At 39.3% G+C, this 26,824-nt stretch overlaps 1 protein-coding gene across 2 annotated transcripts in view; it reads left to right on the top strand.

The window, feature by feature from the left end:
- Positions 1-26,824, top strand: part of GRID1 (glutamate ionotropic receptor delta type subunit 1) — an 832,880-nt gene that overhangs the window by 699,374 nt on the left and 106,682 nt on the right. For both annotated transcript variants that reach the window (XM_075841706.1, XM_075841707.1), the window contains exons 9-12: positions 2,990-3,091; positions 6,764-6,961; positions 10,916-11,240; positions 13,009-13,147. In XM_075841706.1, coding sequence (XP_075697821.1) covers positions 2,990-3,091; positions 6,764-6,961; positions 10,916-11,240; positions 13,009-13,147 — 764 coding nt within the window. The remainder of the gene's footprint in view (positions 1-2,989; positions 3,092-6,763; positions 6,962-10,915; positions 11,241-13,008; positions 13,148-26,824) is intronic.

Raw genomic sequence — 26,824 nt, 5'->3', positions numbered from 1 at the left:
AAAACGCAGCGAAAACGCAGCGAAAAACGCAGCGAAAAACGCGAGTTGCTCAAAAAACGTCTGAAAATCAAGGGCTGTTTTCCCTTGAAAACAGCTCCGTATTTTCAGACGTTTTTGGTCACTACGTGTGCACATACCCTACGAATGTATAGAAACAAATGTAAAAAACGGCCGCTGCAGAATTCCACTGCGGATTGTCCGCAGCGGAATTCAACAACAATTCTGCCACATGTGAACTTGCCCTTACTGTGCGTAATTTAGGCTGCGGTGCAGAATTTTCCCTCCGCATCATGCACATTATGTTTAGAGAAGCAGCGGAATTTCACTGCGGAATTCAGCATTTGCATTGCAAAGGCTGAAATCTGCAGCAAGTCCGCTGTGATATCCACAACATCTGAATTACCTGTCAAATATGCAAATGTTGCTGCAAATTCGCACCTAATCTGCAGTAAAATTTTCAGCTGAAAAATTCCGCCACGTCTGAACATGGCCTTAGGGCACATGCTCACGACTGTTGTTTTCTTCAGTTTCATATCTGTTTTGTTTTTTTTGGTTGATAGCATACTAAACCTTTCAATTCTATGGGGCCATGCACACATCAATTTTTTGCGGATCCGTGTTCCATTCTGCAAATTATAGAACAGGTCCTATTCTTTTCTGTATTTGCGATCCATCTCACTCATTCTAGTGTAAGGGCAAGGCCACACGTAGCGGATTTGCTCTGGAATTCCGCTGCTGACACTCCGCAGCGGAAATCTGCAGCGTACACGTTTCTCCATTGCCTTCCACAGCTTTGTGGTTGGGTTCGTTTGCACGTTGCGGACAATTCCGCTGCGGAGCATAGGCTGCGGTGCGGAATTTGGTGTCCGCAGCATACAATGGTTGTTGCGGACGTGTGGCGGACTTGTTGCGGACTCATTGCGGAATTTCTCCATTGACTTCAATGGAGATTCAAAATTCCGCAATGAAGTCCGCAGATGTTATGTAGATGTTATGTGTGCTGCGGAGCGTATTGGTTTTTTAACATGACATTTCTTCATTCTGGCTGGACCTATGTATTTCTAGGTCTACAGCCAGACTGAGGAAGTCAATGGGGCTACCGTAATTACGGGTGACTACGTGTGTGCACCCATAATTACGGGTGACTACGTGTGTGCACCCATAATTACGGGAGCGTTGCTAGGCGACGTCAGTAAATAGTCACTGTCCAAGGTGCTGAAAAAGTTAAACGATCGGCAGTAACTGTTTCTGCACCCTGGACAGTGACTACCGATCACAATATCCAGCAACCTGTAAAAAAAATAGAGGTTCATACTTACCGATAACTCCCTGCTTCTTCCTCCAGTCCGGTTTCCCAGGATGACGTTTCAGTCTAAGTGACGACAGCAGCCAATCACAGGCGTCATCCAGGGAGGTCGGGCTGGATGCCGAAAGAGGGACGCGTCACCAAGACAACGGCCGGTAAGTATGAAATTTGTTTACTTTCATTAGGGAAATTGCTGTCCCTTCTCTCTATCCTGCACTGATAGAGAGAAGGGAAAGTACTTTCACCTCAATACGCAGCGGCTAGTCCGCATCAATTTATTGCCCATTTTGGGCAGATCCGCAACAGAATCTGCAACGCAGATTCTGTGCGGCATTGATGCGGACAGTTGCGGAAGAAATACGCTACGTGTGGCCATGCCCTAAGGGTCCACAAAAAAAATAAAAAGCACACTGAAACCACTAGTATCCGTGTTTTGCGGTCCACAGAACAGAAACGGTCGTGTGCATCGGGCAAAAAATATCAATCAGCGGCCCGAGAGTGGGGTAGGATAAATATATAAATATACTTGGACTCATACTTGTAGCGCTAGTCGTGCACCTCAGGTATAATTTCTAAATAATCCTAAACTACTTAACACTAGCTAATAAGTAGCAGCATAAATATTTGACTGATCTACTTCAAAAGGCGCATGCCTCTGAAAAATTCTGTTACACTTGGAATTCGTTTTAGTCCTAATTTGAGCAGTAGTACATTTGCGGCACTAATTTGCACCTTTTTTGAGTCTAACAGTACATTTCCATCTTGTCAACGCTCACTTTTCTTTCCTGTTTTCATTTTGGATTGTAACTTTTTAACCTGTGCAATTTCTACCAGTCATAAACTGAATAATAAATGGCCATCTTATTGTGAAAGAATTGTTGTGTGTAGTGATTGTGTGCCATTTTCAGTTGTAATTTCAGTCGTTGGTGTTTCAGACTTCTTATAGATTTTGTTTCTTGCACAATTAGAAGATACTTATTGTCAGCTATACAGTATGAGCACCTATGGGACTAATATTTTTGTCAGTTGGCCAAGCATTGAGAACGTGTCTGTATTTCTGTACTTTGTTAACCCAAATGTTTGTAAATTGTAGCTAAGGTGGTTTGTAAGGGGCCCATGAACATTATTGCCTGTAGGCCCAGCATTTTTGTGGCCCCATTCATTTCAATGGGCCAATGCACACGACCGTGGTTTCCACGGTTCGTGGATTGCCCGGGAGCCTGGACCGCAAAAAGATAGGACATATTAAGATAGGTTTTGTTACGGCCATATTTTGCGGTCCAGGCTCGTTGAAATTAATGCACACGACAATCTGCACAGGCCGTGATTTGCGGGCGGACACGGGCGACACTCCGTGGCCATCCTATCCGCAAATCACGGCCTGTGCACACTACGGTCGTGTGCATGAGGCCTAAGCGGCATCTGAAATACGGTTACATCAAATGTGCGCTACCAAAGTAGAGTAGAGATAAACGCAATATATTGCAATACCCAAGTATTGCATAAGTGATCTAACAATCTCAGAATTTACGTAGTCCCCATGGACCAAAAAATATAAAAAAAAGTTTAGTAATAGAATAAGAAATAGTCTAATTTCCCAAAAAATGTGTTACTTGTATAGTTTAGTATTGCGCATTAATTTTTTGTAATGCTATTTTAAAATATATTGTAATATTGTTACAGCTGGCAACCTGGGATTCCTTACGAGGCCTTAACGGAAGCCTGCAAGAAAAACGACTGGACAATGACCTGCAAGGATTAACATTGAAAGTAGTGACTATCCTGGTATGCTTCTGAAAAATGTAAAACGTCTCAATGTGCCTATTTCCACTTTAACAAGATTTAATAATACATAAGCTTTTATTGCATCCACATAAATTTACATAAAATGCAATATATGTATACTGTATGTGTGTGTGCATATATATATATATATATATATATATATATATATATATATATATGTATATATATATATATATATATATATATATATATATGTATATATATATATATATATATATATATATATATATATATATATATATACACAGTGAAGGAAATAAGTATTTGATCCCTTGCTGATTTTGTAAGTTTGCCCACTGTCAAAGTCATGAACAGTCTAGAATTTTTAGGCTAGGTTAATTTTACCAGTGAGAGATAGATTATATAAACAAAAAACAGAAAATCACATAGTCAAAATTATATATATTTATTTTCATTGTGCACAGAGAAATAAGTATTTGATCCCCTACCAACCATTAAGAGTTCAGCCTCCTCCAGACCAGTTACACACTCCAAATCAACTTGGTGCCTGCATTAACGACAGCTGTCTTAAATGGTCACCTGTATAAAAGACTCCTGTCCACAGACTCAATTAATCAGTCTGACTCTAACAACATGGGCAAGACCAAAGAGCTTTCTAAGGATGTCAGGGACAAGATCATAGACCTGCACAAGGCTGGAATGGGCTACAAAACCATAAGTAAGACGCTGGGTGAGAAGGAGACAACTGTTGGTGCAATAGTAAGAAAATGGAAGACATACAAAATGACTGTCAATCGACATCGATCTGGGGCTCCATGCAAAATCTCACCTCGTGGGGTATTCTTGATCCTGAGGAAGGTGAGAGCTCAGCCGAAAACTACACGGGGGGAACTTGTTAATGATCTCAAGGCAGCTGGGACCACAGTCACCAAGAACACCATTGGTAACACATAATGGATTAAAACCCTGCAGTGCCCGCAAGGTCCCCCTGCTCAAGAAGGCACATGTAAAGGCCCATCTGAAGTTTGGAAATGAACATTGGGAGAAGGTGCTGTGGTCAGATGAGACTAAAATTGAGCTCTTTGGCATTAACTCAACTCGCCGTGTTTGGAGGAAGAGAAATGCTGCCTATGACCCAAAGAACATCGTCCCCACTGTCAAGCATGGAGGTGGAAACATTATGTTTTGGGGGTGTTTCTCTGCTAAGGGAACAGGACTACTTCACTGCATCAATGGGAGAATGGATGGAGCCATGTACCGTCAAATCCTGAATGACAACCTCCTTCCCTCCACCAGGACATTAAAAATGGCTCGTGGCTGGGTCTTCCAGCACGACAATGACCCGAACATACAGCCAAGCAACAAAGGAGTGGCTCAAAAAGAAGCACATTAAGGTCATGGAGTGGCCTAGCCAGTCTCCAGACGTTAATCCCATCGAAAACTTATGGAGGGAGCTGAAGATCCGAGTTGCCAAGCGACAGCCTCGAAATCGTAATGATTTACAGATGATCTGCAAAGAGGAGTGGGCCAAAATTCCATCTAACATGTGTGCACACCTCATCATCAACTACAAAAAACGTCTAAATGCTGTGCTTGCCAACAAGGGTTTTGCCACCACGTATTAAGTCTTGTTTGCCAAAGGGATCAAATACTTATTTCTCTGTGCACAATGAAAATAAATATATATATTTTTGACAATGTGATTTTCTTTTTTTTTTTTTATACAATCTATCTCTCACTGGTTAAATTAACCTATCCTAAATATTCTAGACTGTTCATGTCTTTGACAGTGGGCAAACTTACAAAATCAGCAAGGGATCAAATACATATTATCCAGAAGAGACAACCTTTTCACACAACACTTCACAACACAACACATGACTTTCAGCTTGAAACGAACAAGAAAAAAAAAATATTTAAAGAATAATGATCCTAGTATATGAAGAGTATCGTTTTTCACTTTTAATTACCATACAATTAAATTTTTTGACAATAAGGCTATGTGCACACAGCTTAATTTCAACCATTTTTTGTGCCGTAAACGGCCGAAAAATCGGAAGCAAAACGCCTACAACCATCTGCCCATTGATTTCAATGGGAAAAACTGAAAGAGTATGGATATTAACTGTTATTAGTATATAAAGAGTATCGTTCTTCTATTTTAATTACCAGACAATTAAATTTTTTGACAATAAGGGTATGTGCACACAGCTTAATTTCAGCCATTTTTTGTGCAGTAAACGGCCGAAAAAATCGGAAGCTAAACGCCTACAACCATCTGCCCATTGATTTCAATGGGAAAAACTGTTCTGTTCCGACTAACCAGAGAGATTTTTGGAGACGTTTTTCATTGACTCTATAGAACGCGGGTTGCTAAAAAAAAACGGCTGAAATTAAGGAGCTGTTTTCCCTTGAAACCAGTGCCGTACTTTCAGACGTTTTTTGCTAAGCGTGTGAACATACCCTAAAAATGAATCTACATTTAAAAAGATATAGTAGATGAGCATTTGATCCGTTAATCATGACCCACCTATTATTATAAGTCAGTAATTTTTATTCATCAACATTGCTCAAAGGTTTAGTTTACAATGTTACCATAGTAACCAGTCAGCAATTCCCTTTTATTTGTCTTGCTAGCTTGAGTTACCACGTAGCATAAACGCTGCAAAATTTCCACGATGGAATTCTGTGCGGTAAAATATGCAGCGTTTACAGTAGCAGCAAAATGGATGAGAATTGAACAAATTTTATGAACACGCTGCAGAAAAAATCAGCTGGAATTCAAAATTACCTCTGGTGTGATTTTTAAATCTGCAGCATGTCAATTTATGCTACAGAAACATTGCTCTTTTGTTGCAAGCTTTCCCCATTGAATTCAATAGGGGGATAAATCCCACAAGAAACAGCAAATTATGCGAATTTTGCTTCGGAATTGCTGCGATTCCGCTGCAAGAATTGCAAATCAGAAATAATAATAACTCTTTTTTGGTTTAAATTAATAAAAAAAAAGTTAATACTTACCCCTGGGCTATGTCATAGAGTCACATTCCTCTGTTCTCTGTCCAGGCTGACCGGGGATGACGTTTCATCTCATGTGACTGCTGCAGCCAATCACCGTCTGCAGCGGTCACATGGTCTGCAGCATCATCCCAGGAATCCGGACTGCATGAAGAACAGAGGGACACAGTGCTATGAAAACGCCAGGCGGTAAGCATTGGCTTTTTTTTTTTTTTTTAAAGCCCGGTTCCCGCAGCAGAAATTCCAGACAGAAAACTGCACCACAATTTTGTTTGATTTTTCTGCCGGAATTTCCATGCGGGTTCTTGTTTGGATACGCTGCGTCATTTTACGCAGCGTATCCAACCCGTGTGGGAACAAACCCTTAAGGTTCAGTCAATTTAAACAGATGTCTGGTTCTCTGGCTTTGGATCATATCTAAAAATGGGAGTTCTTAAATACAATGAGTGAGATTTATTAAAACTGGTGCAAAGAAAAAATAGAGCAGCTGCCCATAGCAACCAATCAGCTTCAAGCTCTCATTTTTCAGAGGCTCTTTTTTTAATGAAAACTGCGACCTGAGAAAGTAGGGGAAAGAGTGTGGATATTATTCATCAGTTGAATGAGGAAAGATGGATGACCTTGAATATAGCGCTGGTATTTATTAACTGGACATTTTTATTACTTTTTTAGGAGGAGCCTTTTGTAATGGTTGCAGAGAATATACTTGGTCAACCAAAGAAATATAAAGGTTTCTCAATAGATGTTCTGGACGCTTTATCTCAAAACCTTGGTTTTAAATATGACATTTACCAAGTTCCTGATGGAAAATATGGGCATCCGCTTCCCAATGGCTCTTGGAATGGTATGATCGGAGAACTCATTAATAAGGTAAGACGTTAGACCTCTGTACATACCTGAGGCTAAAAGTGCGAAATATGTAAATATGTTTTGTAACGCAAACTAAAACTACAAAAGAGATAAAAATATATTTTCCTCTTAATGCTATGATTTTTGAGCTCTGTTCATTCTAATATCCCAATAGCAGAACAAAATGGGCCTCTGGCCTATATGTCTAAATACTTGAGACATCAAAGAGTAGAAGAGTTGCAAGAAACAACCAGTCACATCACCCCTTTCATTTTTCAGCCTGCACTGTAAAAACTGAAATCTGACTGGTTACTTTAGATAGTACCTCTCTCTTCAATTATATTATTTTTATATATGAGCCTCATTATGTGGATATTTTAGATCATCTTCTCCGAGTGTATATTACAGTAAAACACATGGGCGAGCCACAATTAAATAACTGTAACCCTTTTAAAGCTGCATGTCGTAATTGTACATCATGGTTTCTTGTATGGCCTGTTCACATAAGCGTTGATTTCCGTTTGGGTTTTTCGTTCACCTAACGGAACCTGACTATGATGTGAACAAGCTCTTTGCTAGAGGCTCCATGACATACATTTAAGTCAGGATGATCCCACGGGCACAGGAGATGTCCCTGTGTGATCAGCAGTGGGAGACGGCTGTCATTGACAGACGGGCACCTGCTAGAACGACCAAAATCAGAGAAACATATTATATTTAGTATATATTGATAACATATTTGGTAGCCCTACAGTTATAATCATAAAATAAAGTTAATATAACATTTATATCACATGGCGCACAAGGTAAAATAAACAAAAATGGTGGATTTTCTTGGGGGGAGGGGGGGTTCCCTATTCCCAAACAAATTTTCTAAATGTTTTCAATAAATAATATGTGTCCCAAAATGGTACCAAGAAAAACCACAACTCAGCCCACAAAAAAAAACAAGCCCTCATAAGGCCTTTGTCGATTGAAAAATAAAAACTTTCTAGTATTTGGAATGCGGCGACACAAAAAGCTTTATTTTAAACCGTGCTTTCAATGTGCAAAAACACTAAACTATAAAACAAGATTTATATTTGGCATGGTCATATTCATACTGACTGGTAGAAAAAGATTAACATGTTACGCACGATAAACAATGTAAATAAATTGCAATTGGAATTGCTGGGGTTTTTTTTTCCCATCCCCCTGCAACAAAAATGAAAATTAAAGTTACTTAATAAAGTAACTGCAACCCAAACTACAACTATCCTGCAAAAAATATATTTATCATGCAGCTATGACAATGGGAAAAGGGGTTTTAGCTCTTGACATGTGCCAATTAAGAAATGAAAAAAATAGGATGGACATTAGCAAGAACCTTTCATGTGTAGGTCATTTCTGTGAAAAAAAAAAATAAATTCCCACCACAAAAATAGATAATTGTTTAAATATAAGTAAATATAAAAATGTAAAGAAAATTATTTACAGGGCGCATGTACAGTATGTAAATAAACTGACTCACCGCAGGAGTTGTCTTTGAACCCCCTGTAAGGTTGGTTTCAGCATACCCAGCATAATCCCCGGCATACTGTCAGAACGTGAGATATTGCTAGTTATCGTGAGATCTTGTGTTCTTGCTCCGTATGCTACTAAAGTTTAAGAATTATAACATAGATAGGTGTAGATATATACTGCTGTAATTCACAATCTTCAGCAGCATATAGTTTAAATACAAAAGATCTTGCAATAACTAGCGAGAGCTCGCGTTCTGACACTTTATGTCGCTGGATTTTATGGGTAGTTGTATACAGTTTGACAGCTGTATATGCTAGAATTCATAAACTCCAGCAGCATACAGTGCCAGAACACAAGATCTCACAATACCTAGTGAGATCTCGCTTTCTGACACTATGTCCCCGGGCATTAGGGGAAGGTGCGCTGGACAAGCCGAGACCGGTCTTAAAAGAAGTTTGAAGGCGATTTCTGCGGTAAGCAGGCTTTACATACTGTAATGCGCCCTCTATATTTTTTTTACATTTTGTTAATTACTTATATTCAAATTTAAGTATAAACCTTTGAACACTTTATATATATATATATATATATATATATATATATATATATATATATATATAGAAAAAATCGAGCAAAGAAGCAGCACTCAATAGCAAAATATGAAATTTATTCACCCAACACAGCTGTGTTGGGTGAATAAATTTCATTTTTTGCTATTGAGTGCTGCTTCTTTGCTCGATTTTTTCCATATTCCTTACTGGGAGAACGTCACTCCCTGTTATTTGAAGCTTAGCACCAGCTGTTTTTGTTTTTTTGCACAGTGCTGCTCCTATTATATGTTTGTTTCTGGTATATATATATATATATATATATATATATATATATATATATATAACAATGTATTATGGTGTTTAAAATGCAACTTTTAAATTGTTTTTTATTTTAAAATTTTTTTTTTACTTTTTTACTTCCAGCTGTTATTGATCACATCTGAGTCATGAACTTAGATGTGATCGATAACAGGTGGATTCTGCTTGTCAGAGACACATAGGACTCGCTGTCACTGAAGCCGTCAGTCCCGCTGACCTGACGGATTTGTGTTTCAGCACAAAATACAGCTTCTATGTATTTATAGGTTTAATATATATATATATATAACGTTTAAGCTTCTGGGTCCCAATGCAAAATTGATAAAAGTGCTTCCCTACTACCATGTCATTTATAATACTTATGTCTTTTGTATGTGGCATAGGGGCATTTGGGATCCTTCAATTGTCACCTCTGTACCCTGTATAGCTACAATCCTACTGACAATGTTGGACTGGAGTTCCTTGAGTTGACCAGAGGAAATGATCTTGAAGACTGATTCTTCATCTAGACACTATAAATTCTTATTATCACTGATTACAAAGGACATATCATCAATAAGGTTTAATAGGTTATTTTATTTTTAGGATCTCTGAGATATTGAAAATGGTGACGAATTAAAAAACAAAGTATAAAGTGTCTTAACTATACACCGTTTTAATCTGTATTAAAGTTCTTTATAGGGGTTGTCCACTATTGGACAACTGATGACCTATTCACCAGATAGGTCATCAGTATATTATCGGTGCGGGCACGACACCCGGACCCCACACTGTTAAGCCGCTCCGGCTGCCTCCGGGCACCAGACGTACATGCCGGAAGCAGTTGGCTCCGGCCATGGAATAGTGGCTGAGTTGCATTATTGCAGCTCTGCTCCTATTCAAGTGAATAGGAGCAGAGCTGCAGTTCTGCAGCACGGCCACTATGCAATGTACGGAGCCAAATGCAATAACATCCGGAGCCACCAGAGCAGCTGATCGGTGCTGGGTCCGGGTGTCAGACCCGCACTGATGATATACTAATGACCTATCTGGTGGATAGGTCATCAGTTGTTCTGTAGTGGACAACCCCTTTAATGCCCAACATTTACTGGAAAGATGGATAACTGTTTATGCTACAGTGTTATTTACAATTTTCTAGATCTGTTTACAGTCGCGGAATGAGGAGTAGCAAACTTAGTTGTAAGTTGTATGAAGTGTATATAGGTTTTCATTTTTGGAATTAAACAATAACATTTCCTTTGACTAACGACGAAATTAAAAATGGTGAGAAATTGAAAAGACTAATTGTATTAGAGATTGAATTCATTACCAATGATCTATCTTTATTCACATAAAATCCTCAAAACTGTTTTAATGCCATAATGTCTTTTATTGTTTAAATTGAAATGACCTAGAATGTTTTTTTTCCCCATAGTTGAAAAACGCGTGCTACGTTAAGATTACATTTTGATCAATTTGAATGTTTCTATCCAAAAGAATCATGTGTAGCATGTGTTTTATTTTTTATTTTTATAATGTTATTAATGAATCCATCTTCAGGTTAATGTGTAGAATATTGATGGTTGGTTGTGATGTATTTTAATTACTGTCAATGTTTTTATAGAGAGCCGACATTGCTGTGTCAGCGATCACAATAACGCCTGGGAGGGAGAGCGTAGTGGATTTCAGCAAACGTTACTTGGATTACTCAGTAGGAATTCTCATTAAGAAACCTGAGGAAAGAATAAATATTTTCTCGCTTTTTGCACCTTTTGACTTTGCGGTCTGGGCTTGCATTGCTGCTGTCATACCAGTAGTTGGTGTGCTAATATTTGTCCTGAACCGCATTCAAGCAGTTAGAGCTCAAAGTTCATCGCAAGCAAGTCCATCCACTTCCTCTACACTGCACAGTGCCATATGGATTGTATATGGGGCATTTGTTCAGCAAGGTAAGTTCTTAATTATGTTGCATGTTATTGTTGTTGTCAGAACTTTACTACGTTAGTATCATTATGGAGGCCTGATTTATAGAATAGCGGCAACCTTGTGCTCCATAGAGAGTAGCGTGACATCAGTCTCAGATCGGAATACTCCTTTAAAGTTTTTATTAACTATATGTCAGAATACATGTGGTCTATGTCAAATGACAGGTCTTATTCATTGCCATTCGTGTAAATGGGCTGAGTACAAAGAATTCTAATGTTTGGTGTACAGTCTCAATAATAATTACGTCAGAAGTGTGACATTGTCTTCATATTCTATTCATATTCTATTGCCACATCTTCTCAACGTTTTTTCTTCTGGTTGTTTGTCTTAATTATCATAGAGCAAACAATTTCTATGGATATTTTAGATTTCTACACTCCTTACACTCTAATACACTTCATGTCTGTCATACACAGTTACTGGCTGGTGACCAGCTCATGCAGTTTTAGGCTGGGTTCACACGACCTATTTTCAGACGTAATGGAGGCGTTTTACGCCTCGAATTACGTCTGAAAAAACGGCTCCAATACGTCGGCAAACATCTGCCCATTACTTTCAATGGGCTTTACGATGTACTGTGCCGACGACCTGTCATTTAATGCGTTGCTGAGTTTTTACGGCTGTTTTTGGAGCTGTTTTCATTGGAGTCTATGAGAAAACGGCTCCAAAAACGTCCCAAGAAGTGTCCTGCACTTCTTTTGACGAGGCTGTAATTTTACGAGCCGTCTTTTGACAGCGACGCGTAAAATGACAGGTCGTCGGCACAGTACATCGTAAACGCCATTGAAAGTAATGGGCAGATGTTTGCCGACGTATTGGAGCCGTTTTTTCAGATGTAATTCGAGGCGTAAAACACCTCCATTGCGTCTGAAAATAGGTCGTGTGAACACAGCCTAATAGTTACAATATTCTGTATCAGTCTTTAGTATTTCGATAAAGAGATTTTGAGGAAATCTAGTGTAGTAGAAGTTGACACAAAAGTTAGAGAGGTTAACAAAGGCAATTGACATAAATACCAAGCTCTTAATACTGCATTGGCACAGACATGACATGTCGTAGTGTCCGGTGTATGATTACAATGCCAATTTTAATATGTCATTCCAGTTTTACTTTGCAATAACTTATAGGTTATTACATTGCTTCTCAAATAAACAGATATAACGACGCTGATACTCATGATATACCCTAAGACCACAATATAGAATATTAAAAATAAAATGCTGCATTCACATGCCTTATCTCTAGTCATTTCCTGTTTTTGGTGAATTGCTTTCCATATGATGTGAAAATAGATAGCATAGAGAGATTGCTTGAACAACTCAGATTTTATTTAACTAAAAAAAAAAGACTGTATTAAATATGATAAAATGTTGTGTTTTATTCTCCTTGTTGTTGCTTTTATTAAAATTTTACTTTCCATATTGTAACCCATTCCAAGCCATAATAAAATATATTAAATAAAACAACATTTCCCTTCTGTACCTTTCCTATAACCTAATGGCCTCCATCATCTCAGGTGCAGATGTTTCATTCCATGCTTCATTGAGTGCAAATGTATCTGGGTCATGGTATACAACCCAATGAGAGTTGACCTTTGTTATAAAACATGACTCTCTCATTATTTGGAACAAGTAACACTTGAGTATTTATGGTTTTGATCGATTATTTCTATTTTCTTCCTAAAGAAAAAGATATTTAATAACCTCACAATATTGTCTGTGTTATTTTTAGGTGGGGAATCGGTGGCAAATTCAGTAGCTATGCGGATTGTGATGGGAAGCTGGTGGCTCTTCACGCTTATTGTGTGTTCTTCTTATACAGCAAATCTGGCAGCGTTCTTAACTGTCTCAAGAATGGACAACCCCATAAGGTAGAACTAATGTTAAGATGCTTTATATTATAAACATTTTTAATGGTCATAGACACCAAAACCTGCATATGTAGCTTGGCTGAACTTTGTATTTATATCTCACCATTGAAGGCTTAAATTGCCTGAGATTAGCAGATGCTTCATTCATTTTCAAGCCTGGTTTTATCTGTCTTATTCTCATACGGAAAGTGACAGAGGGAAAAAAAAAGTGACTTCTAATCATAGAGGGGTATAAAAGTTGTGCAAGAAAATGACTATTTATCACAGCCGGCGACTTAAAAAAATAATCGTTTTGTTTTCACTACTAAAAAAAGGGAAAGGGTTATCCATCAATTTTACCTGGATAGAAATTACATTTGCTAAGTAATCCACAAGGGCCCTGTAGATACTGATGGCCTTTGCAGACCATATGAGGCTTGGATTAGGGGTATAAATTTGTATTCCAAGAAGTCAAATCTAATACAGACATATTCTATAATGTATCTGTATGCGTGCTGCTATGAGTCTTTGGTATTGAGAGGTAAGAACCGATGCAAGATTTCCCATAAGGACTGCATTTCCATGACTTTCGGAAATTGGCCCAAGGTTTATGGGAAGGGGGTGGAGGAGGAACCCTTGCCCTACTCAAGCGGATTAGGCTTCTTGTTAGCAAACATCACTGAAAATACATTATTCATTAGAAAGTATGAAGAACAATGCTTGGACCCTTATCTTCTTAGTGTTAATAAATCATCTTTTGCAATTGATATGCACTTATTCATTAGTAAAATAATATTATTCTTTAAGAGTGGCTACATTTCATACTAATAGAGTTTACAGATGCACAACACAAAGTCTGTGTTATAGAAGCAGATAATAGTTATGGAATAAGAAATAAAGCATGCTCTACTTTCTAAATCTTTGTTCCTGTTGGACATCACCTTCTGTTAAGCACCTGTGTGCTCTGCATTCACAATTGAATTTTAGTGTCTGTTGTCTCTCTGCTATTCTTCTTTAAAAAAAAATAGAATAGATGGGAGGCCAATATAAAAATATCTTTGTGGAAGAGCTAGTTGTGAGCTGGTATCTTACAGTACACCGGTTATAGCTACATTATATGTGATACTTTTCAGTATCAGACAATTAGGTGCATTAGCACCACATAATTTCAATCTTATTGCAAATAATAATTAAAAAAAAATAATAAAAAAATATATAAAAATGTAAAAAAAAAAAAAGTATGGAAAAACATTCTTACAATTTTTTACATTACTATACATTTTTTTCAGTTTTTTCTTATTACTGTTTCTTTGCTAGCTGATTATAATTGGGCTTCCACACAGGGATTTTTGTTCTTTAATACATTCCTTTTCCTCTACTTTTTTTTTTAACTTCTCTTGTGACATTGCATGGTATAGATACAGTAGTATTAAATAGAACAAACAGCTTAACTGGTAAAAACAGTTCCTTAGAATAAAGCTTGGCTGATAGCGTGCTAGGCGATCTGACTTCAATAACACAGTGATAAAGCAGCCTCACAATTGGAACCCAAGCACAAGCAGCACTGTTTTTCTGTCAGAAAGCAATCTATCTATGATTGGAGAGGCGAGAGTCTGGAGACTGAAAAATCAGATATCCCACAGGGTTGACTTGCGTACAGCTTTTACACTACTGCTGTGCCTGAGCTACAGGTACAGAAGTGCTGTCTCCTTAGAGAAGTGTAACTTTTTATATCACAAACTATTACTGACTGCTTAATAAATGAAAAACGATGACCTGAGATTGTGTGCTAAATGAGTTGTTTGCTGAAAACTAATATAATTTATATAGAGAGCATTTCCATTTTTACAGATAATGTTTCAACAACGTAAAGTGGAATATGCTTTTATAGTAAAAATTCATGTATTTACTTGCTAAAATATAACCCTCTTGGTATACCAAGGCACAACTGTATGCCAATAGTCTAGCATTGAATGGTTGATACTGTCATCCTAAGGTTGGCTACAAAGTATATAGACTGTTTGAGCTTCTTCCAGAGGTGTAACTTGAAGCTCCTGGACCCCGATGCAAAATTTGTAACAGATCCCCACCCTAATGTGATAAGCCTGTCTAAAAAGATGTGTTTTTAGAGTACGCTTAAAACTGTGGACATTGACAAGTAATCTTATTGCCTGGGGTAGCGCATTCCAGAGCACTGGTGCAGCACGAGAAAAGCATTGGAAACGGGAGTGGGAGGTTCAGATTATGGAGGATATTAGTCTTAGGTCATTGGCAGAATGTATGGCATGGGTAGGGTGGTAGACAGAGATAAGGGGGTAGATGTAAGGGTGTGTAGCTTTGTGGGTGAGAGTGATAAATTAAAATTGTATTCTAAAGGGAATGGAAATCCAGTGAATCACTGGCAAAGCGGAGAGTTATTAATGTAGAGGATGGTCAGAGATATGAGCCTGGCTGCTGCATTCATGATAGATTGGAGAGGGGAGAGTTATTAGTGTAGAGGATGGTCAGAGATATGAGCCTGGCTGCTGCTGCACTCATGATAGATTGGAGAGGGGAGAGTTTAGTGTGGGGAGGTCTGATTAGTAATGTGTTACAGTAGTCAAGACGAGAGTGAATCAGATCGACAGTAAAAACATAACCTAAAGATAACTGGTGTACTGCCTAAGAGTTATTGTAGTACTACACACTAAGATGAAGACTTCAGGTTTAGGTAGGTTAGTAGATTTAAACAGTCTTTGAAAGTTTCAGTTTCAGATAGAGAAAGGACATGATGTTAAAGAGCGGATAGACAATCACTGGTGTTTTGTCTCATATCGGGTGTAATGTGATGGGAAGAGGTATATAATTGGGTGTCATCAGTGTAGAGATGGCACTGGCAATCTGCTGATGGTTTGTCCAATGGGGACTGTGTAAAGAGAAACCAGTAGAATTCCTAGGACTGATATCTACAGTATATTCTAGGGGAGAATATGATTATTCTTTTTTGGGGGGGGGGATCAATTTAGCTTTATCCATGAAATCTGAAGCACATGGAGGTATTGCTGTGTAGAAGTCTATATGCTCTGTAGGTTGGACAACTATGAGATTGTACAGAAACATCATTTGCTAGTGAGGATGAGGCCTAAGTTAAAGATTTAAAGTTTGCCTCTATTTGACAAAAAAAAAAAGGATAATGATCACAAACTGCGCGACGTGTATACCTGGGTTTACAAATACATAAAGTAAAAAAAAACATATATACTGTATATGTATATACAATTTATGTGTATGTGTGTGTGTGTGTATATATATATATATATATATGTATATACATAAGTGTATGTATATGTGTGTTACATATATACATATATATATATATATATATATATATATATACACACACATATTTAGTGAAATGTTAATTGTTGTATTTACTTAAAATTTATACACAGTCAATGAGTTATTTGTAGGGTTTTGCTACCTGTTTAAAAAAATACTTTACTAGTACACATTTTCTTTCATACTGCAAGAATCATTACTGTTTAATACTCTAACTTATATGTTCTTTCACATTATTTATGTAAATAACATGTTTAGCCTGTTTACAGCGATTTGACAATGGTTTACCAAACTACACGCACCATTTTTCTGACCTTGAGCTGAAAACCATGTATATATGAATGACTAAACATATATGAGCAGAGTCCATCAATCCAAAGTTAGATTTCATTTCCCTAACATGCATTTAATTTCTAGTACTTGCAAAATCAAGCCACATTACCTTTCTATTTGAATGATTGAAGTATCAGAGCAGTTAAAATTGTATTACTCTGCTCATTTAGGTGTGACTCGATAACCATAAAATATAAACCAGTAAGTGACATAACCATTTATTGCTGGCAAAATGGCACTCATCTGTATCAGAGGTTAAATAGAAAATGACTCGAGATAGAACACCTGACAGAGTTATCATTCTTTGTTTCTACAGTATTTGTTACCTAGAATTGATACTTTGTCTCTATAAAATAAAGTAAGATATAGTATATAAAATGATATCCGTATCAACAGAGATAAAGTGAGCGCAAACAATTCTTGTAATGAACCGTTGCATCTAAGGTGTTTGACAGGGGGAGGGAGCTCCCTCTCTCACCCCATTGGCATCCCCACAATGTGATCGCAGGGCGCCAATGCATTTCCATGGCAGCCAGGGGCATAACAAATGCCCCCAGGTCTGTCATGAATAACTACCTATTAGGCAATGCCAAAGGCATGGGCGAATAGATTACCTGTCGGTTTTACACTGACAGGCAATAATGCTGTGTTGCATTAAGTATACAAAAGCATTATATCCGAGATCAGACGATGATAAAAACAGTTAAATAAAGTTTATGAAAAAAGAATAAAAAGATTACAGTAAAATAAAAATATTAAATATAAATAATTTAGTAAAAGTGCAAAAAAACCTGAAAACACATATATAATCCCGGTTCGATCGTAACGACTGTAACAATAAAGTTAACACATTAATTAAACGGGTGAACGGCAAAATTCCTTTTCAATTCCATTCCCCCCGAAAAAATAAAAATAAAAGTTAATCAACAAGTCCCATGTAGCTCAAAATAGTACCAATGAAAACTACACCTTGTTCCGCTAAAAATTAGCCCACATATTACCACATCTACAGAAAAATAAAAAAGTTACGGATCTTGGAATGTGGCGATGCAAAAACAAATATTTTTTTTTTTTTTTCAAAAAGGGTTTTTATTGTGCAAACATATAAAACCTTTACATATTTGATTTGGTATCCCCATAATAGTGCCAACCAATAGAATAAAGGTAACAGTTATTTACACCGCATAGTGAACGGGTTAAATTTAAGACACAAAAAAACAATGCTGGAATAGCTGTTTATTTTCAATTCCCTCCTAAAACAAAGTTAATAAAAGTTAATCAATATATTATATGCAATCAAAAATGGTGCAGTTGAAAACTACAACTCACCCGCAACAAAAAAGCCCTTATACGGCTATGTCAACGGAAAAATACAAACATTATGACTCTTGGAATTCGACAGTGAAAAATAGGAAAAATAATCTTTGGTCATGAAGGCAAAAAAAGGCCTGGTCATTAAGGGATTAAATTGTGCATAAGCAGCAAACATAAAAAAAATTATACGTATTTGGGTTCACCATAATTGTATCGACACATAGCATAAAGGTAATAAGTTATTTACATTGCACTGTGAGCAATTTAACTTTAAAACACAAAAAATAATGGCTGTTTTTTTCCATTCCATCCCCAAAAAATTAATAAAAGTTAATCAATAAATGATATGTACCCTAAAATGGTGCCATTGAAAAATACAACTCGCCCAGCAAAAAAAAAGCCCTTATACAGCTCTTTTGACAGAAACGTTATCACTTTTTGAATGCGACGATGAATAAAACTAAAAAAAAAAATCGCGTGGTCATTAAGGATCAAAATAGGCCGGTCATTTAAAGGGTTAATGAAATTTTATAATAATAACAATTCAGTTTTATTTCACCTCAACCATGGTTTCCTGTTTTATTGAAGTTCTTAGTCCTCCGTTGTGCTGTTATGAACCTAACCATGTCTAGTCTGGCACATTCCATGTGGTAGCACAATGATACACAAGATTCACCTCTTATTTGAAGTATAGTGATTGTCCGCTTTGGGCAATCCCTTTTACTAAGATGGCTCCCCTGACAAACAACTGTTCACAGAGTGAAGGATATGACGCATTGCACAATTCTCATTTAAACAAATATGCTGTCAATGGGCACGGTTATAATTGGGCCTCTAGAGAGAAAGATGCTCTCTGTAACAACTCTCCAATTTGGCTAATAGATGAGGGTCCTGAAAAGGGTACACCCCTAGACTATTCTAGAAATTCTTTAGAAGGATATTAAAAAATATATTTTCAAAACCAGACTGTCACGGTGCGTGGGTATGTGGACCCACTAGGCCGCACTGCCGTAGCGGGGAGGCAGCTTGCCAAACCACAGAGCACCCCAGCAATACAAAGTCCCGAATCAAGGGTACCTGAATAGTCCAGACAGTGACCCGAGGCTTTTTTCATGGATGGAGGTGGGTGCAGCAGGTTACGCCAGACGTGGCAGATGACAGCAGGTGAAGCACGTTGCGCGAGACGTAGCGGATCACACTGTACGAGGAAGATGGCAGTGGACGTGGCAGATGACAGCAGGTGCAGCACGTTGCACCAGACGTGGCGGATCACACGGGACGTGGAAGATGGCACTGGACGTGGCAGAAGACACTGGACGTGGCAGAAGATGCTGGACATGGCAGATGACACAGGATGTGGCAACGACAGTAGGTGCAGTAGACACGACTCCAACTCTAGTAGGCACAGGAACAAGAAAACAGTATGGGATACAGGAACAGGTAACAGGGCACGGGTAACAACTGGAACGGGAAAACACTAAGGGGCAATTTGCAAGACAGACTTGGGATACACTAATAACGCTCAGGCAAGAGTCAGAAGGGCAGGGCCCTTCTTATAGTCGAGGAAATCATGTGAATGATGATGATGATTGTTCACATGTGCGATGGCCCTTTAAGACCGGGCACGAGCGTGCCCGCGCACCCTACAGGACACAGTGGACCAGAGTGGAAGTGAGCGCTGGCGTCTCCTAGGAAGGAGATGCGAGTCAGCGTTCATTGACCCATGGCTGCGGGCGTCTGGAGGTGAGTAAACCCGATGGCCCGCGGCCATGGACGCTACACAGACAACCCCTTTACATTTACTAGCTGTTAGGACTTTTAACTTTTTAGTCCACCTGATAAAAGTGAGTTGTGGTTTATAAGAAAAAAACAATTTGGGCTTTATTACTTCTGCATGATTGGGTTGTAGAAGGACTCTTTTAAAGGGTTTTCCAGAAGTCATAAATTATCACCTATCCACAGGATGGGTAAACATTTTGTGATCGCTATAGGCTCCACTGCTGGGACCCCCACCGATCATAAGAATGAGGGTCCCGCACCCCCAGCATGTACGCTGTTGCTTTATTCAAAGTCTATCGGGAGGACGGAAGCCGCCTAGTACAGTGCTCGGCTGTTTCCTACATTCTCATAGACAGTGAATGGAGCATTGAGCCTCCATTCAAGCTCCATTCAAGCTCTTCCTTACTGTGGGGGGAGGGGAGGTGCAGTGAGGAGGATCTGGGGTTTTAAGACCCCTGTTCTCATGATCGTTCTTTGGATAGGTGATCACTTATGATTCTACAAAAAAAAGCCTTTAAGTTATTACAAATTAATGATCTGGAGGAAGAGGAAATATTAAAATACAATTTTTTATTAAACTTAGTTAAAAACCAAATCAATTCATAATAAATCTGCAAAAAGGTATAAGTGTATGTTATAGTAGGCTTCAGTTGATCAGGAAATCTCCACATCCGCTACCAAGGTACACTATGCCTCAGTCAAATCGCTAGTACTCATCCCAGGGGCGTAGCTAAAGGCTCATGGGCCCGGGTGCAAGAATTCAGCTTGGGCCCCCCTACCACTCCACAACACCACCATCATCATTATCATCAGACCCCTATGCATGCCTATGCCCAGACGCTTTGCCCAACAGCCCCCATAGTATAATGCCCCCACACAGTATAATGCTCCCATAGCTGCCCCCACACAGTATAATGCTCCCATAGCTGCCCCCACACAGTATAATTCCCCCCCATAGCTGCCCCCACAGTATAATGCCCCCCATAACAGCCCCATACGGTATAATGCTCCCCATATCAGCCCCCATACAGTATAATTCCCCCATATCAGCCCCCATTCAGTATAATGCCCCCATCTTATCAGCCCCCATGCCATATCTGCCCCCCATGCAGTATAATGCCCCCCATGCAGTATAATGCCCCCATATCAGCCCCCATGCAATATAATGCCCCCCCCATCTTATCAGCCCTCATGCCTTATCAGCCCCCCATGCAGTATAATGCCCCCCACACAATATCAGCCCCCATACAGTATAATGCCCCCATATGTGCATAATAAAAAAAATAGCATAATTACTTACCTATCCCCGTTCCCACGTCGGGTGGAGGATCCTTCGCCTCCTCCGGTCTGTGCTATGAGTGACTCAGCGCAGACAGGCGCGATGATGTCAACACATCCTGCCTGCCTGCGTCGAGCCGCTCAGGGCACAGTGAATGCTGGATCAAGAAGATGCCAGCTCCTTGCTCCAGGATTGAATGGAACCGGGACCTCGGTGAGTGACTCGCGACCCCCCGGAGGTCTTCACACGAACCCCCAGGGGGACGCGACCCACAGTGTAGGGATGTCACGATACCAAAATTTGGACTTTGATACCGATACTTCGTTTACAGTAATAAAAAAAAAAAGGTCTTTCGTTTTCTAATGTGAGGCGTGATGATGAATTTTGAATGTGCCTCACATTAATAGTGATTAACCCCATCATGTTTCTCAGTCATAATGGGTTAATGTGTAAGGAACATGATGGGGTTAATTACTATTAATGTGAGGCACATGGAGGTTAAATTCATCACACCTCGTGCCTCACAATAAGTGATAGAAAGCAGTTTATTTTATTTTTTTACAGCGTACACATCACAAATAATGCAAAAAAAAACGTTGTGCAGGTTATTACGGCCGCGCCAATACCCAATATGTGTATATTTTATGTATTGAGACCTATTTTAATGTTTATTGTAAAAAAGGTGAATGTGTGTTTTTTTATTTAACATTACTTTGTTTTTACTTTATTTTTAAACTTTAATGTACTGACATATATCAGATATGTGCCAGTACATTAGCCTGTGGACAGATAGCACACAGGCAGTTGTTGGACATACCTCAGTATGCCCTAACAGGAAATATGGTAAGACAGCCCTGGGGTCCTTCAATAGACCCCAGGGCTGTTTGCCCATATATGGTATGGCCCTCGATCGCGTCACAGGAATTCCCTGTGACACGATCCAGGGGCATCCCCCCCCCCCTTCTCATTTTCCCCTGAATGCTGCAGTCGGCTTTGATTGCAGCATTCAGGAGAATAGCGGCGGAGATGAGAGGTTCCTCTGATCTCCGCCGTTATAGAGCGGGGCTGCGGCTGTGTAATACAGTTATCGCCCCGCTCCTGACAGTAAGTGCGCGCGCGGTCAGCATGAGGAGATGCTGCCGGCGCTGCACTAATGAGCGGGGGTTCACGCACTAAAGACAGAACATGGGGGTGCCATGTTCTGTCTTCAGTGCCGCAGATCATTAGTGCAGCGCCGGCCGCATCACATCATGCTGACGGCGCGCACATGTCAGGACTCAGGAGCGGGGCAATGGCTGTATTACACAGCCGCAGCCCCGCTCTCATAGTCATGTGTACTATACTGTATTGTGTTGTATTGTGAAGTTTGCGGTGGAGAGAGGAGGGGGGGGACTGTGATTTAACGGCCCCCCCCCTCTCCACCGCAAACAGCACAATACAATACATTACAAGGCATCACAACACATTACATCACAATACATTACAACACAACACAGACTGCAGCTCACCTGGAGTCCTCGGCACCGACTCTTCCACTCCACTGTCCGGAAGACGTGTCACGTGACAACACGGTCACATGGTACACTAAGTGTACCATGTGACCGTAACCGGGAAGTGCCGGCTTTACGGCAAAGAAGATTTTTTTTGGAAGCATACAGTATGGCAACGGGGGCCCGTGGGCCCCCCAGGCTTAGGGGCCCGGTCGCAAGTGCGACCGCTGCGACCCCTATAGCTACGCCACTGACTCATCCTATGATAGCTATATGTAATTAGATTCTAATCCCCCCACAGTGACGAGCAACTGCATAGCCGAACCTGGAATCTAGTCCCTACACTTACTAGCTTATCCCTACATGCTCAAGCTTTTATACATATAAATGGGAGGTTCTTAGCACACATTTGGGTCCCTACACTAAACAGACTCCGCTCTCTCCTGGGCCTACAAATGGAATTAAGGGTAGGTAGGAATCAGTGTCTGTTTCAGAACCATTGCTTGTGACCCTGACCTCGGCATAATTTGACAAATCTCTTGGATCTTAAATTTGCACAGCATCCTCATGCAGTCATCTGCCGATCTCCAACTAGCCATGTTAAAGGAGCAGTTAGGGGCTGCGACCTGGATGTCCCTGACCGCTTAGTCCATACTGCCTTGTGGTGGTCCCTGGTAAAGACCGGGGGGCTGTTAGAGTCTGTACCTCTTTACTGCCAGCACTATCCCTCAATGTACAAAGACCAATCCATTATATCCTGCCAGGCTCGTGACAGTCATCACCTCCTAACAAAGTGAAATAAATGTCAGGTGCACGACTGCTGTGAGTACAATGCAAAAGCAAATAAACACAAGGGACGCAGCAGCACTCTGCGGGCGATAAGATATATGCAAACATTAAATATATGGCTTATTTCAAAATTACTGTCACATCTACATATCTTTAAGTCATCAGCAAGAAGACCTTTTCTACACATCTCCACAGGCTATTTATGTTTCTATCAGTGTATTGTCCCAGACATTTGGCAATGCGGGATCTAATCGTTTTTATCTCTATTAATGTATACATTCAAATTTCAATAAATAACGATTTGCAGGAGTCATGTACGGTTTAAGGATCATGTATCAGAATTTAATGTTTAGGAAACAGCTACATCTTAATAACTGTATCAAGATATAACGCCATTTTTCACAGGATTATACCATCATCTTAATTAAAATATTATTAATATTAAAATCAGTATTTATATCTTAGTGCAAATGCTTCACAGCAGGATAGATAGAAGGTGCATATATTTTGATTGATGTTATAATGCAGATAGATTCGCATGTCTTGATCGATTTGAAGGTTGATGATAAGGAAGGAGACCTTTTTAATCAATGAAGCGAGATCTAATGCTATTATCAAAATCAACATCATATTATCATCTTATTATTAAGATCGGTATTTGTGTCATGATGTAAACATGTCGTATTAGAATCGGAAAAAAAAGACGTATATTTCTATCAAATTCGAAGTGTTAGGGAGGAAGCCCCAGATTATTTAATGTTGCAAGGTCTAGTGCTATGCGAGGTAAAATTGCTCCTTTTATCAGCTACAAACTGTCATCTTATTGTTAAAGAAAGAAGTTAAAACTCAAACATTTATTAAGGCCCCATGCACACGAACATATTTTTTCCCATCCGTAAATACTGGTGTAAATATGGGTCCTTTGTCACCCGTATTCCACCAGTATTTACGGACCCGTGCCCTTAAATATGGGTCCGTTGTCACCCGTATTCCACCCGTATTTACGGACCAGTTTTCTCTGCTACATTGCACTGCACTAATCGGCAGCCCCTTCTCTATCAGTGCTGGATAGAGAGAAGGGGCAGGCCTTTCGGGCGGAGTTTCCGCAGCGTAACGCCGCGATTGAAAGTAAAAGAAGTTCATAGTACCCCGGCAGTTGTCTTGGTGACGCGTCCCTCTGTTGACATCCAGTCTGACCTCCCTGGATGACGCGGCAGTCCATGTGACCACTGCAGCCTGTGATTGTCGGTAGCGGTCACATAGGCTGAAACGTTATCCCAGGAGGCCGGACTGGTGGAAGATAGGAAATAGGGGTGTGGAAAAAATGTAACCGAAGATAGCACTGCTAACATCCAAGGATAGACATGAAGTAGTAAGGGTAAGAGCTTTTAATATGCAGACAACGCGTTTCAACGCCTGTTCGGTAAGTTAAGCCATCTTTTGTCTAAAGTGATTAACCCTATGTTTGAAAACCTGTCTTGGTATTGCAATCCGCCCATTCCTTAAATTTCCTTGGCCACCCTTCTTTGCACCCATCTCTCAGAACTTTTCAATGATTTTATTTAGGGCTAAAAAGGAACTGCAATGTTGATTTATGGCAGTATTAAAGATTTAACAGATATTAACAATATTTTGGAGTAGTGGTTACTCCCTATTAAATGGTTTTATATTATTGATATTCTTGTATAAATGGTAAATTACTTATCTCCTGGTAATTACTGCTTTATATCACAGAGAAAATTACATTACAGGACCATTTTTATCTAAGGTCAAATGGTTGAGTGGAACATTTTCTAGCTTCTGGCCAAGAAACATGCTACTTTCTGATGCAATGTATTTTATGGAGCCCAGGTTGCAAGATCGTTCCCTGTGTTAATTAAGTGCCATGCTGTGAAATTAGGGCAGATGAGAGGAATTTTCAGAAGATTCAAAGACATTTAAATGTAAGAGTTTGTTAGATAAAACCTTGTACTTGATCTTTCTGCTCTTGAACAGGACCTCTTAAAATTTTCCACTTCGTGTTCAGTAGCTTAAGTTAGTTTAAGAATATACTGAACTGAATACATATAGACATACATTAATATATACCATATGCAAAATGAATGAAATGTGTAATATATATATATATATATATATATATATATATATATATATATATATAAATCCAAAAAGTAGGCAGCACACGTAGTTTAAAGTGCAAAAATCAAGGGTACTTTATTGCCCCATGTGCGACGTTTCAGCTCTGTCCTCTAGAGCCTTTCTCAAGCTCAAGGCTTGAGAAAGGCTCTAGAGGACAGAGCTGAAACGTCGCACACTGGTCAATAAAGTACACTTGATCTTTGCACTTTAAACTGCGGTGTGCTGCTTATTTTTTTATTTTTTGGATTGCTGTACAGTTGGGACCTTGGTCTGCTCCCTAGGGCTTGCACCCAGATCCTACTGGTGCTGCTGTATTTTCTGTTATATATATATATATATATATATATATATATATATATATATATGTGTGTGTGTGTGTCTATAGCTGCAGACTGTTAATGAAAATAATTCCTTTGCCTTTGATCTTTCATAGAAGGCCAGGGAGACATGTACAATCAGTGCATTATTCAGTAAAGCATACATTGTATTCAAGTCTAGACCAGACTACTGGCACGGATGCTGCACTGGGCGTCTGAATCAAATGACAGACCCAACTGGTTTTGTGATGCATTGAGAGCTGAACTACTTGGCTTTGTCACTCGACCTTGATGGCCATGGATTCTGACAGTGTATTGGTATATTATGTTAGAACTGGCTCAGTGAGCTGTAGAAAGCTCTTTATGAATAAAATTGTAAATATTTCAATAGCATGTTTTCGCTAAAGAATACTGCAGCATTTAGCCCAGTTGTAGCTTATATGTGTTGAATAGGGACGGTTGAGGGGGAAAGAATATACCCCAAAAAATAAAATGTTTTGAAACTTTTACTTTATTATTTTATTGTTCCAGAGCAGGAAATCAATACATAATAAGCCAAAATGCAGTTGAAATATGGCACAATGAGAGCCACGGGCATTCACTGCTCAATACTTCCGGACATCATCTCTCACTTCATTGCCCCTGGCCAAGCTGCTGTACAAAGACATGAAGACATGCACATTTCTCTAGTAATCCCTTTGTAAAGTAAGGAGCAGAAATCACAATGTATGCAATCATTCTGTTAAATCAGATTTTAGTTCGACTACAGGGGCTAATTTCAGCTTTTGAGTGACCACGCTGTCCTCAGAGTACAATTTGCTATATTTAATTAATTTGATGTCTTTGTTTAAATTTAATATTTTCTCTTTAGCATGTAATGCACTGGGAGAAACTCTGTTCTAACTCCTTGATGAAGTGCCACACTCATTACATTGACGCT

This window comes from Rhinoderma darwinii, chromosome 11 (genome assembly GCF_050947455.1).
Source record: "Rhinoderma darwinii isolate aRhiDar2 chromosome 11, aRhiDar2.hap1, whole genome shotgun sequence".
NCBI classification, from domain to species: domain Eukaryota; kingdom Metazoa; phylum Chordata; class Amphibia; order Anura; family Rhinodermatidae; genus Rhinoderma; species Rhinoderma darwinii.
This window is presented reverse-complemented; position numbering and strand designations above follow the sequence as displayed.